The sequence below is a fragment of the Babylonia areolata genome, chromosome 16 (assembly GCF_041734735.1).
Source record: "Babylonia areolata isolate BAREFJ2019XMU chromosome 16, ASM4173473v1, whole genome shotgun sequence".
Classification (NCBI taxonomy): Eukaryota; Metazoa; Mollusca; class Gastropoda; order Neogastropoda; family Buccinidae; genus Babylonia; species Babylonia areolata.
In genome coordinates this window covers 25,398,499-25,413,315 of record NC_134891.1, presented here as the reverse complement: position 1 = coordinate 25,413,315, position 14,817 = coordinate 25,398,499, and the positions used below count along the sequence as shown (strand labels likewise).

The following is a 14,817-nucleotide window of genomic DNA, read 5'->3' as shown; positions in this document are numbered from 1 at the left end:
ATGTGTTAAAATGTTTGATGAGGTTGTGATATAGAGTGTCAAGAGTACAATGTGTTAAAATGATTGATGGGGTACACAGTGTTAAAATGTTTGATGGGGTACACAGTGTTAAAACCTTTGATCGGGTACAATGTGTCAAAAACATTTGAAAACAAAAACAAACAACAAACAAGAATGATGACAGCAAAGCGACGGCTGAGAACATGCCATGAAGACGGCAGGCGACCCACCAGTGGTTGCCGATAGCAACAAACTGCTCCGTCAGCTGCTGGAAGCGGTCTTTGCGGATGGTGTCCGTCTCCTTCTCCCTCCCCTCCTCCTCGTACTTGTCGCTGTCCAGGTAGCGACTGCGCAGCTCTCGCATGTACTCCCCAAAGCTCAGGCAGTTGTTGATGTTGGCCACCTGCCACACACCACATGTAGGTCTCTCAGGTTGTGTTGTGTTGTGTTGTGGTGTGGTGTGGTGTGTTGTGGTGTGGTGTGTTGTGGTGTGCTGTGTTGTGGTGTTGTGGTGTGTTGTGTTGTGTTGTGCTGTGTTGTGGTGTGCTGTGTTGTGGTGTGTTGTGATGTGCTGTGTTGTGTTGTGTTGTGCTGTGTTGTGATGTGCTGTGTTGTGGTGTGTTGTGTTGTGGTGTGGTGTGGTGTGGTGTGTTGTGGTGTGTTGTGTTGTGGTGTGGTGTGCTGTGTTGTGCTGTGTTGTGTTGTGTTGTGGTGTGCTGTGTTGTGTTGTGGTGTGCTGTGTTGTGTTGTGGTGTGTTGTGTTGTGCTGTGGTGTGGTGTGTTGTGATGTGCTGTGTTGTGTTGTGCTGTGTTGTGGTGTGTTGTGGTGTGCTGTGTTGTGTTGTGTTGTGTTGTGTTGTGCTGTGTTGTGTTGTGTTGTGCTGTGTTGTGTTGTGCTGTGGTGTGCTGTGTTGTGTTGTGTTGTGGTGTGCTGTGTTGTGTTGCGTTGTGTTGCATTGTGCTGTGGTGTGCTGTGCTGCGTTGTGTTGTGCTGTGGTGTGCTGTGTTGTGCAAAATATTGGCCATTGTATTGTTTTGTGGTATGGTGTGTTGTGCTGCACTGTCCTGTGTTGTGTTGTGTCCTGTGCTGTGTTGTGCTGTGTTGTGTTGTGTTGTGCTGTGTTGTGTTGTGGTGTGCTGTGGTGTGTTGTGCTGTGTTGTGTTGTGCTGTGTTGTGCTGTGCTGTGCTGTGCTGTGTTGTGTTGCGTTGTGTTGCGTTGTGCTGTGGTGTGCTGTGCTGTGTTGTGCTGTGTTGTGCTGTGTTGTGTTGTGCTGTGTTGTGTTGTGCTGTGCTGTGCTGTGCTGTGTTGTGTTGTGTTGTGTTGTGTTGTGCTGTGGTGTGCTGTTGTGTGTTGTGGTGTGCTGTGTTGCATTGTGTTGTGGTGTGTTGTGCTGTGTTGCATTGCGTTGTGCTGTGGTGTGCTGTGCTGCGTTGTGTTGTGCTGTGGTGTGCTGTGTTGTGCAAAATATTGGCCATTGTATTGTTTTGTGGTATGGTGTGTTGTGCTGCACTGTCCTGTGTTGTGTTGTGTTGTGGTGTGCTGTGGTGTGCTGTGTTGTGTTGTGGTGTGCTGTGCTGTGTTGCATTGTGCTGTGGTGTGCTGTGCTGTGTTGTGTTGTGTTGTGCTGTGCTGTGCTGTGCTGCATTGTGGTGTGCTGTGGTGTGCTGTGTTGTGCAAAATATCGGTCATTGTACTGTTTTGTGGTATGGTGTGTGTGCTGCACTGTCCTGTGCTGTGGTGTGTTGTGCTATTGTGTTGTGCTGTGTTGTGCTGTGCCGCTTTGTATTGTGTTGTTTTGTTTTGTTCTGTAGTTGTATTTCATTGTACTGTATCTGAATGATATCGCTTGAAACTGAAAACGGTATTGTGGCTGTGATGTATTAAGTAGTACTGTGTTACATCACAGGGAAAGGACAGCGGATCAAAGCGAAAGGGAAGACGAGCGCAGAGCACTGACCATGAAGTGGACGTAGAACCTGGGCTCCTTCCTGTTGGCCAGGTGCTTGTCGCGGTACACCTTGATGGCATCTGCACCACAGGGGTCCACACGTCACTCACCTCCTCCTCTCTCACCTCCCATCTTCTTCCCTCCCTTTTCTCCCCACCCCCAAATTACCTGACCCCCATCCCCACTACCTCACCCCTACACCCCCCCTATCACTTCACCCCTAATTAATTACCTCACCCCACCCTCCATCACCCAACCCCCAACCCCATCCAAAAATTACTTCACTCCCCCCCCCCCCCCCACCCCCCCATCCATGATTATCTCAACCCCCCCCCCCAACCCCGTACCACCAACCCCCTCGCCCCCCATACTCCCCCCAAGTTGCTCCTTCCTCCTTCCTTCTCCCCAACTGTCACACCTTCTCGCTCTCCCTCCACAGTGCTGCACTGTCTAGGTTAACGGTTCACGTTACTGATTAAACCGAAAAACTTTTCTTTTCTTTTTTTTTATCACTGAATAGATTGAAAATTTCCACTGCTAAGTAAATTTTTTAAACAATTTTCATCACTTAATACATTGATCAAACAATGTCCATCACTAAATAAATTGATCAAACAATGTCCATCACTAAATAAACTGACTAAACAAACTTCATCACTTTATAAACTGACAAAAACAGTATCTATTATTAAATATACTGACCAAACACTTTTTAACAATAAATAGATTAAGTAATTTTCATTATTAGAAAAACTGATAAAACAGTTTTCATCACTGAATACCCACCCCCACCCCTGTGGAGTGATGGCCTAGAGGTAACGCGTCCGCCTAGGACGCGAGAGAATCTGAGCGCGCTGGTTCGAATCACGGCTTGGCCGCCAATAATTTTCTCCCCCTCCATGGCTAGACCTTGAGTGGTGGTCTGGACGCCAGTCATTCGGATGAGACGATAAACCGAGGCCCCGTGTGCAGCATGCACTTAGCGCACGTAAAAGAACCCACGGCAACAAAAGGGTTGTTCCTGGCAAAATTCTGTAGAAAAATCCACTTCGATGGGAAAAACAAATCAAAATGCACGCAGGAAAAAAAAAATTTTTTTTAAAAAGGGTGGCCCTGTAATGTAGCGACGCGCTCTCCCTGGGGAGAGCAGCCCGAATTTCACACAGAGCAATCTGTTGTGATAAAAAGAAATACAAATACAAATACAAAAACAACAACAATAAAATATATATATATATATATATATATATATATATATACAACAGCTAACAAGAGAGGGGAGAAAAGCAGGACATCATTTTTTCAGGTCATGAAGACATGGTAAAATCAGAAGAAAAAAAAGAATACACTACAAAAATCAGGCCAAGATAAATACACAGATAATCACAAAGATAATAAGAAGAAGCAGCAGCTGAAGATGAAGCAGGAGCAGGGGAAGGGGAGAAGAAGAAGAAGAAGAAGAAGAGGAAGAAGAACAACAACATATATATATGATAGTCAGTCAGTCGTGTCCAACTATGACCATCAGAACAGCAGAGGAGGCAACTGCTGTTCCGACTATTCGGGCTAGAATTTGATTATAGCGGAGAGTGTCTTGCCCAAGTTACATCCCCACTCTCTCGGCCAAGAGAGTTTTAGGACAGTCGGCGTTGGGATGGTTCCCAAAGACCAACCAGCCTACAAGGCTGCAGCACTAAGAGCCAGTGCAATTTTGCCTCCTAGTTTGAGAATCACAGTCCTTCACAAAAGACCAAGCTGTAAATGATTTCCCACTGACTGGAGAAACCATTGATAATACAGACTCTCACTTTGCTGTTGGCCCAAATGCAAACTTATGTCTATCTGTGATATAAGCCGAGTGTTGGGCAAAAAGAAGAACAACAACAAGAACAAGAACAAGAAGAAGCAGCAGCAGATGAACAAGAAGAAGATGAAGATGATGACGACAAAGGCAAAGCAGAAGCAGCAGTGGGGGCTGTGGGCAACATACTGTTGAAGTCGTGGGCGAAGTGGTTCAGTTCCTGTGTGAACAACTCCAGCACCTTCTTCACCATGTCTCTCCCGATCATCTTGGCTACTTGGAGCTGTGCACACACACACACACACACACACACACACGCACACACATGCACACACACACACACATGAACAAAACACACACACACACACATGCATGAGCGTAAGATACACATGCAAACACACACACACAAACACACACACACTCTCTCTCTCATGAGCAAAACACACACACCCACCCACACACACACACACACACAAAACACACATATATACACACATCCGCACCCCCTCCTCCCCCCCCCCCCCCCCCCCACACACACGTTTTTGCTATCATTAGTATGTTTTTCTACTGTCATGTAGATGTTTAACTCACTGTCGTAATTCATGTTATAATTCACTGTTAGTCACTATACAGTCCTTCGTAGCTCTTCGTTTTCCACTACTCACTATATAGTCATCCCACCACCTCTTCTCATGTACCCCCCACACCTCATCTCATATGCGCACATACTTTTTTTTTTTTCTTTTTTTGTACCCGTCTTATTTCACTAAACAGTGAAAAGACGTCAAACTAAACTAAACAAAACACACACACACACATTTATTTATCATTATTATTATTATTATTATTATTACTACTTTTTTTCTCTCTCTCTCAAGGCCTGACTAAGCGCGTTGGGTTACGCTGCTGGTCAGGCATCTGCTTGGTAGATGTGGCGTAGCATATATGGATTTGTCCGAACGCAGTGACGCCTCCGTGAGCTACTGAAACTGAAACTGAAAACACACACACACACACACACACACACACAGAGGACGTACATTCTGTCCCATCATCTGGAAGAGGATGACAGGGAGCTGTGTGATGTAGTATCCTTCACTGTCCGACTCTGGAGGGGCGTCCTGGTGCCATTCCTGTCATCACACACCACATCACATCACATCACATCACATCACATCACACCACATCACACCATCACTGTGTGATGTAGTATCCTTCACTGTCCGACTCTGGAGGGGCGTCCTGGTGCCATTCCTGTCATCACACACCACATCACATCACATCACACCACACCATACTACATCACACCACACTACATCACACCACATCACACCATCACTGTGTGATGTAGTATCCTTCGCTGTCCGACTCTGGAGGGGTGTCCTGGTGCCATTCCTGTCATCACACATCACATCACATCACATCACACCACATCACATCACATCACATCACATCACACCACATCACATCACATCACATCACACCACATCACACCATCACTGTGTGATGTATATCCTTCACTGTCCGACTCTGGAGGGGCGTCCTGGTGCCATTCCTGTCATCACACACCACATCACATCACATCACATCACATCACACCACATCACATCACATCACATCACACCACATCACATCACATCACACCACATCACATCACATCACATCACACCACACCACATCACATCACATCACATCACACCACACCATCACTGTGTGATGTAGTATCCTTCACTGTCTGACTATGGAGGGGCGTCCTGGTGCCATTCCTGTCATCAAACACCACTTTGCATCATAACGCAACGCACTGCATCGCATCGCACCACACCACACCACATCACACATCACGTGTCATGTCATGTCATGTCACACCACACCACACCACATCACACATCACAGCACATCACATCACACCACATCACACAACACCATATCACACCATATCACACCACATCACATTATCACACACCACACACATCACACCACAGTACATGACACGACATCACATCACACCACACACACCACATCACATCACACACCATGTCATCACATTACATCATCACACATAACATCACACCACATCAAATCACACACATCACACCATACATTACATTACATCACATAACACACATCACATCGTATCATATCACATCACATTTTAAATCACACATCACATCATATCACATCACACATCATCATCATTGAATGATGTTGTATCCTTCACTGTCTAAGTCAGTGACAGGGCATTCTGCTGCCAGTCTTGTCGTAACATGTTAACACAGGACACACAGTTCACTCTCGGAAACTCTTCAGAATTATGTCCAAAGTGTTTGGAGTTTTCACTTCTCCAGAACACACACCTTGCTCACTGCTAACATTTTAGCTGATACAAAAACAACAGTAATTGCCATTTACAGTTCCCATTTCTTTCAGCACAATGTAAGTTACAAAGATTGTTGTCACTCTCACTCTCTCTCTCACACACACACACACACACATACACACACACACACACACAAACACACACATACACTCACACACAAAGACACACAGATACACACACAGATACACACACACAGAGCTCACCTTCTGATCTGACTTCAAGGTGTTCTTGCTCCACTCTGATATGTTCTGCTGCATGTTCTTCATATACCTGTTCACAAAACACACACACAATGAACGGTGTGTATAAACGTACATACCCACAACTTTAAAATACTACTTTAATTTCATAGCTGCCGACCTTTCAGACACCAAATAAGGAGTCCTGTCGGGCAGTGGGTTTGGGAGGGGGGGCATGGCATGAATTGATAAATGAAAACAGTTCCTTATACTGTGAAGAAAAGCACTGAAAAACACTGTTTTTCTCTGATTTGCTGCCCACCTCACATCCACTTTCACTGCTCAACGCCATGTTGGTAAAACAGCATTGGCACCTTGCACATTCGCAGTAACTGGTTTTTCCAGTTTAATAACATAGATCGGTGTACGGACCCAGCAAACGATTTCAATTTCTCACATTTTGGGGTTGTTTTTTTGTTTTTTGGGTTTTTTTTTTGTTGAAATATCAAAATTCGGAAAATTATGCAGAAACAAATTTTGGAATTGATGCTAAAAATTAGGAATGGTTGGCAGCTATGTAACTGTCCATAAAGCATGGAAAAGTGTCCTTCAGATGCATGTATGACATCAAACATTTCCACACATTTAAAAAAACAAATATCCATGGATAAGACAAGAGACATGCCAGACTGAAACTGACTCCATTCCTTTTCTTAACCCCCCCTTCCAATACCCAACAAATCAGCACTCTACCCCTCCCCCCATCACCCCCGCTCCTACGTGGCACTAAAACAGCATGCTCATCTTACCCCATACATTTAAAGCACATGTTATATATTGATGCCCTTGACCGCTCTCACTGGAGGATGCTGTGCTCTAGTGGCATAAAGACATTTGAAAACAAGAGAACGCTGGCAAGTAAGGAGAAGTGTGAGCGAAGGAAGCAGGGCTCAACTTCTGGAGACGTTTTCCCTTGCAACACCTGTGGGAAGTGTTGTGCATCCAGAATCGGCCTCTCCTCCCATAATTATATGAGGACACACACCGACAGATAAGCCTGTCTGCCTACTCATCCGTCGATCCGACAGGAGACTCAAATATTATATAAGAATACCACTGAAGAAAAGAAAACAAAAAATTGAAAAATGAATTAAGTAATCATTAAAAAAAGAAGCAATGTGCACTAGTTATAAAAACACAGCACTCAAAAGCAATGAACAAAAGTAAGTATAAGTATTTCATTTACATAAATCATCACAAGCTTAAACAAAAGGTATAAATGCCGAAATCCCAGCAAATGTGTGGATTTAGAAAATAATAAAATAATAAAAGACCTGCTTTCTATCGTATCTATTAGACACACCCACTTAATCCAAACATTTCCACATTTACTAACTGGTTCTGCAGGTGGATGATGACGACGATGATGATGATGATGATTACAGTATAAAATGATAACCACAGTTTAAAGGATACTAACTGGTTCTGCAGGTGGATGATGAAGGAGTTGTCCAGCAGAGGCCCAAAGTCCTTCATGTCCAGGTTGATCTCAGGGCACTTCATGATATCTGGTCTGTACACACACACACACACACACACACACACGCACACACACACATAGAGCATAAATTGAACACATACACACAGAGTACACACACACACAGCAGACATTAAACACATTTACAGAGTACACACACACACACACACACACACACACACACACACACACACTCACACATACATAGATAGACCACACATACATGCAGACCCCCCCCCCCCCTACACCTCCCCCACCCCCACCAACACACACACACACACACACACACACACACACACACACACAGACCAAAAAACATAAATCCCTATCCACACATCCCCCCCCCCCCATACACATAGCATATGTACAACTACACATGGTGCATGCACACACATGCACGCATATAAAACACACACACAGAGACACAAACAGTCACAAACACAAACACACACACACACACACACACACACACACACACACACACACACAGATAGACCACACATACATGCAGACCCCCCACACACCTCTCCCACCCCTTCCAACACACACACACACACACACACACAGAGCATAAAAAGATAAATCCCTATCCACACGCCCCCCCACACACACCCTTCACCCCCTCCACACACACATACACACAGCATATGTACAACTACACATGGTGCATGCACACACAAGCACGCATATAAAACAGACACAGAGAGACACAGTCACACACACACACACACACACACACACACACACACACTGTCACGCACTCCACAGGAAAACAAAGGGGGACCATCCACTCACTCATAGTTGCCGACCCATTGTAGAAGGGAGACAATCTCATTGCCTTCCAGTTCCTGGTGAATCAGCTCTTGTAGCTGTGGGGAAAAGCAGAAACCTTGGTCAACATTACACTGCTATGATGTAGATATACAGCAGCACACCACTATGATGTAGATATACAGCACACTGTTATGATGTAGATATACAGCAGCACACTGCTATGATGTAGATATACAGCAGCACACTGCTATGATGTAGATATACAGCACACTGCTATGATGTAGATATACAACACACTGCTATGATGTAGATATACAGCAGCACACCACTATGATGTAGATATACAACACACTGCTATGATGTAGATATACAGCAGCACACCACTATGATGTAGATATACAGCACACTGCTATGATGTAGATATACAGCACACTGCTATGATGTAGATATACATCACACTGCTATGATGTAGATATACAGCACACCACTATGATGTAGATATACAGCACACTGCTATGATGTAGATATACAGCAGCACACTGCTATGATGTAGATATACAGCACACTGTTATGATGTAGATATACAACACACTGCTATGATGTAGATATACAGCACACCACTATGATGTAGATATACAGCACACTGCTATGATGTAGATATACAGCACACTGCTACAATGTAGATATACAGCACACTGCTATGGTGTAGATATACAGCACACTGCTATGATGTAGATATACAGTGCACCACTACGGTGTAGATATACAGCACACCATTATGGTGAAGATATACAGCACACTGCTATGATGTAGATATACAGCACACTGCTACAATGTAGATATACAGCACACCACTATGATGTAGATATACAGCACACTGCTATGATGTAGATATACAGCACACTGCTACAATGTAGATATACAGCACACCACTATGATGTAGATATACAGCACACTGCTATGATGTAGATATACATCACACTGCTATGATGTAGATATACAGCACACCACTATGATGTAGATATACAGCACACTGCTACAATGTAGATATACAGCACACCACTATGATGTAGATATACAGCACACTGCTACAATGTAGATATACAGCACACCACTATGGTGTAGATATACAGCACACCACTATGGTGTAGATATACAGCACACCACTATGATGTAGATATACAGCACACTGCTATGATGTAGATATACAGCACACCACTATGATGTAGATATACAGCACACTGCTATGATGTAGATATACAGCACACTGCTATGATGTAGATATACAGCACACTGCTACAATGTAGATATACAGCGCACCACTATGGTGTAGATATACAGCACACTGTTATGATGTACATATACAGCAGCACACCACTATGATGTAGATATAAAGCACACTGCTATGATGTAGATATACAACACACTGCTATGATGTAGATATACAGCAGCACACCACTATGATGTAGATATAAAGCACACTGCTATGATGTAGATATACAACACACTGCTATGATGTAGATATACAGCAGCACACCACTATGATGTAGATATACATCACACTGCTATGATGTAGATATACAGCACACTGCTATGATGTAGATATAAAGCACACTGCTATGATGTAGATATACAACACACTGCTATGATGTAGATATACAGCAGCACACCACTATGATGTAGATATACAACACACTGCTATGATGTAGATATACAGCAGCACACCACTATAATGTAGATATACAGCACACTGCTATGATGTAGATATACAGCACACTGCTATGATGTAGATATACAGCACACCACTATGATGTAGATATACAGCACACTGCTATGATGTAGATATACAGCAGCACACTGCTATGATGTAGATATACAGCACACTGTTATGATGTAGATATACAACACACTGCTATGATGTAGATATACAGCAGCACACCACTATGATGTAGATATACAACACACTGCTATGATGTAGATATACAGCAGCACACCACTATGATGTAGATATACAGCACACTGCTATGATGTAGATATACAGCACACTGCTATGATGTAGATATACAGTGCACCACTACGGTGTAGATATACAGCACACCATTATGGTGTAGATATACAGCACACCATTATGGTGAAGATATACAGCACACTGCTATGATGTAGATATACAGCACACTGCTATGATGTACATATACAGCACATTGCCATGATGTAGATATACAGCACATTGCTATGATGTTGATATACAGTGCACCACTATGGTGTAGATATATAGCACACCACTATGGTGTATTCTTCTTCTACTTCTTCTGCGTTCACTCGTATGCACACAAGTGGGCTTTTATGTGTATGACCGTTTTTACCCCGCCATGTAGGCAGCCATACTCCGTTTTCGGGGGTGTGCATGCTGGGTATGTTCTTGTTTCCATAACCCACCGAACGCTGACATGGATTACAGGATCTTTAACGTGCGTATTTGATCTTTTGCTTGCATATACACACGAAGGGGGTTCAGGCACTAGCAGGTCTGCACATATGTTGACCTGGGAGATCGTAAAAATCTCCACCCTTTACCCACCAGGTGCCGTCACCGTGATTCGAACCCGGGACCCTCAGATTGACAGTCCAACGCTTTAACCATTCGGCTATTGCGCCCGTCCATTATGGTGTAGATATACAGCACACTGCTATGATGTAGATATACAGCACACTGCTATGATGTAGATATACAGCACACTGCTATGATGTAGATATACAGCACACTGCTACAATGTAGATATACAGCACACTGCTATGATGTAGATATACAGCACACTTTTTTTTTCCGATCTCCCAGGTCAACATATGTGCAGACCTGCTAGTGCCTGAACCCCCTTCATGTGTATGCGCACGCAGAAGATCAAATACGCACGTTAAAGATCCTGTAATCCATGTCAGCGTTCGGTGGGTTATGGAAACAAGAATATACCCAGCATGCACACCCCCGAAAACGGAGTATGGCTGCCTACATGGCGGGGTAAATAAAAAACAAACAAACGGTCATACACGTAAAATGTTACATGTCTGTCTGAGTGTGTATGTGTGTGCGTCTGAAATCTGATTGAATGACACAGGAAACGAATGATGAGCGCCCAGTGGCAGCCGTCAGTCGGCTCTACCCAGGTAGGCAGCCTGTGGTGCAAATGTCCCCGTGTATGTAAAGCGCTTAGAGCTTGGTCTCTGACCGAGGATAGGCGCTATAGAAGTATCCACATCAATCAATCAATCAATCAATCACACTGCTACGATGCCAGAACTGAGGGACAGGTCTCACGTGCTGTGACAGGGCTGAGGGGAGGAGGGGGGAGAGACAGGGAGAACTGAGGGACAGGTCTCACGTGCTGTGACAGGGCTGAGGGGAGGAGGAGGGAGAGACAGGGAGAACTCAGGGACAGGTCTCACGTGCTGTGACAGGGCTGAGGGGAGGAGGGGGGGGAGACAGGGAGAACTGAGGGACAGGTCTCACGTGCTGTGACAGGGCTGAGGGGAGGAGGGGGGAGAGACATGGAGAACTGAGGGACAGGTCTCACGTGCTGTGACAGGGCTGAGGGGAGGAGGGGGGAGAGACAGGGAGAACTCAGGGACAGGTCTCACGTGCTGTGACAGGGCTCGGTGGTACATGGACGTGTAGGTCTTCACGATCTCATAGTCTGGCGGACACACTGGCGGCAGTAAGGACTGCAACATACACCATGACCTTTGACCTTTCAACGTTCAAACACACACTGACGTCATGACATCAGAACATCCTTTGACCATTCAATGTTCCAACACACACTGACCTCATGACATACAACACAATCGTGGAACTGTCAATGCTCAAACACACACTGACTCAATACACACAACACATTTGTTGAACTTTCAACGCTCAAACACACACTGACCTCATGACACACAACACATACATTGAACTTTCAACGCTCAAACACAAACTGACTCAATACACACAACACATTTGTTGAACTTTCAATGCTCAAACACACACTGACCTCATGACACACAACACAACCAATGAACTTTCAACACTCAAACACACACTGACTCAATACACACAACACATTCGTTGAACTTTCAACACTCAAACACACACTGACCTCATGACACACAACACAACCAATGAACTTTCAATGCTCAAACACACACTGACTCAATACACAAAACACAATCGTTGAACTTTCAACGCTCAAACACACACTGACTCAATACACACAACACATTCGTTGAACTTTCAACGCTCAAACACACACTGACCTCATGACATCACAACAACCTTTGACCATTCGATGTTCCAACGTATACTGACATCACGACATACCACCACAATCTTTAACCTTTCAATACATCTTCCAACACATACTGACATCACAAAATATACCACAACCTTTCACCTTTAAATGTTCCAACCCATTCTGACATCACAAAATACACCACAATGTTGTCTATCATGTGTTTACGTGTCGTCTCCAGGTGTGATGACTTACCTTGACCACCTTGATATTGTCCATCATCAGTTGACATGTTATCTCCAGGTGTGATGACTTACCTTGACCACCTTGATATTGTCCATCATCAGTTGACATGTTATCTCCAGGTGTGACTTACCTTGACTACCTTGATATCATCCATCATGTGTTGACGTGTTATCTCCAGGTGTGACTTACCTTGACCACCTTGATATCATCCATCATGTGTTGACGTGTTATCTCCAGGTGTGACTTACCTTGACCACCTTGATATCATCCATCATGTGTTGACGTGTTATCTCCAGGTGTGATGACTTACCTTGACCACCTTGATATCATCCATCATGTGTTGACGTGTTATCTCCAGGTGTGATGACTTACCTTGACCACCTTGATATCATCCATCATGTGTTGACGTGTTATCTCCAGGTGTGACTTACCTTGACTACCTTGATATCATCCATCATGTGTTGACGTGTTATCTCCAGGCGTGATGACTTACCTTGACCACCTAGATATCATCCATCATCAGTTGACGTGTTATCTCCAGGTGTGATGACTTACCTTGACCACCTTGATATTGTCCATCATGTGTTGACGTGTTATCTCCAGGTGTGACTTACCTTGACCACCTTGATATCGTCCATCATGTGTTGACGTGTTATCTCCAGGTGTGATGACTTACCTTGACCACCTTGATATCATCCATCATGTGTTGACGTGTTATCTCCAGGTGTGACTTACCTTGACCACCTTGATATCATCCATCATGTGTTGACGTGTTATCTCCAGGTGTGACTTACCTTGACCACCTTGATATCATCCATCATGTGTTGACGTGTTATCTCCAGGTGTCTCACCAGCCACATCTTGTTCTCCTCTCGCGACTCCAGCTGACTGCATTCAATCCTGTACAACACAATCTGTACTGCACTCAATCCTGTACAACACAATCTGTACTGCACTCAATCCTGTACAACACAATCTGTACTGCACTCAATCCTGTACAACACAATCTGTACTGCACTCAATCCTGTACAACACAATCTGTACTGCACTCAATCCTGTACAACACACAATCTGTACTGCACCCAATCCTGTATAACACACCATCTGTACTGCACTCAGTCATTGTACAACACAATCTGTACTGCACTCAATCCTGTACAACACACAATCTGTACTGCACTCAATCCTGTACAACACACAATCTGTACTGCACTCAATCCTGTACAACACACAATCTGTACTGCACTCAATCCTGTGCAACACAATCTGTACTGAACTCAATCCTGTGCAACACAATATGTACTGAACTCAATCCTGTGCAACACACAATCTGTACTGCACTCAATCCTGTGCAACACAATCTGTACTGCACTCAATCCTGTACAACACAATATGTACTGAACTCAATCCTGTGCAACACAATATGTACTGAACTCAATCCTGTACAACACACAATCTGTACTGCACTCAATCCTGTGCAACACAATCTGTACTGCACTCAACCCTGTGCAACACAATCTGTACTGCACCCAATCCTGTACAACACACCATCTGTATACTATATTATTGATGCTTACATAGCACCTATCTTCAGTCTGAGACCAAGCTCAAGGTGCTTAACAAAAGGAAATTTTCTATCTAAAATTACGTTTAAATAACATACTTACCATGACCCAACTAGT

The 14,817-nt window shown here is 44.1% G+C and overlaps 1 protein-coding gene across 1 annotated transcript in view; it reads right to left on the bottom strand.

Annotated features, from left to right (window-relative positions):
* The window catches only part of LOC143291254 (exocyst complex component 3-like), a 40,080-nt gene that overhangs the window by 11,668 nt on the left and 13,595 nt on the right, over positions 1 to 14,817 (bottom strand). Inside the window, exons 10-18 of the mRNA XM_076601063.1 lie at positions 13,930 to 14,035; positions 12,255 to 12,338; positions 8,643 to 8,716; positions 7,791 to 7,883; positions 6,335 to 6,401; positions 4,792 to 4,884; positions 3,941 to 4,034; positions 1,960 to 2,030; positions 231 to 403 (exon numbers count right to left, since the gene is read on the bottom strand). Of these exons, the coding sequence (XP_076457178.1) occupies positions 231 to 403; positions 1,960 to 2,030; positions 3,941 to 4,034; positions 4,792 to 4,884; positions 6,335 to 6,401; positions 7,791 to 7,883; positions 8,643 to 8,716; positions 12,255 to 12,338; positions 13,930 to 14,035 (855 nt within the window). The remainder of the gene's footprint in view (positions 1 to 230; positions 404 to 1,959; positions 2,031 to 3,940; positions 4,035 to 4,791; positions 4,885 to 6,334; positions 6,402 to 7,790; positions 7,884 to 8,642; positions 8,717 to 12,254; positions 12,339 to 13,929; positions 14,036 to 14,817) is intronic.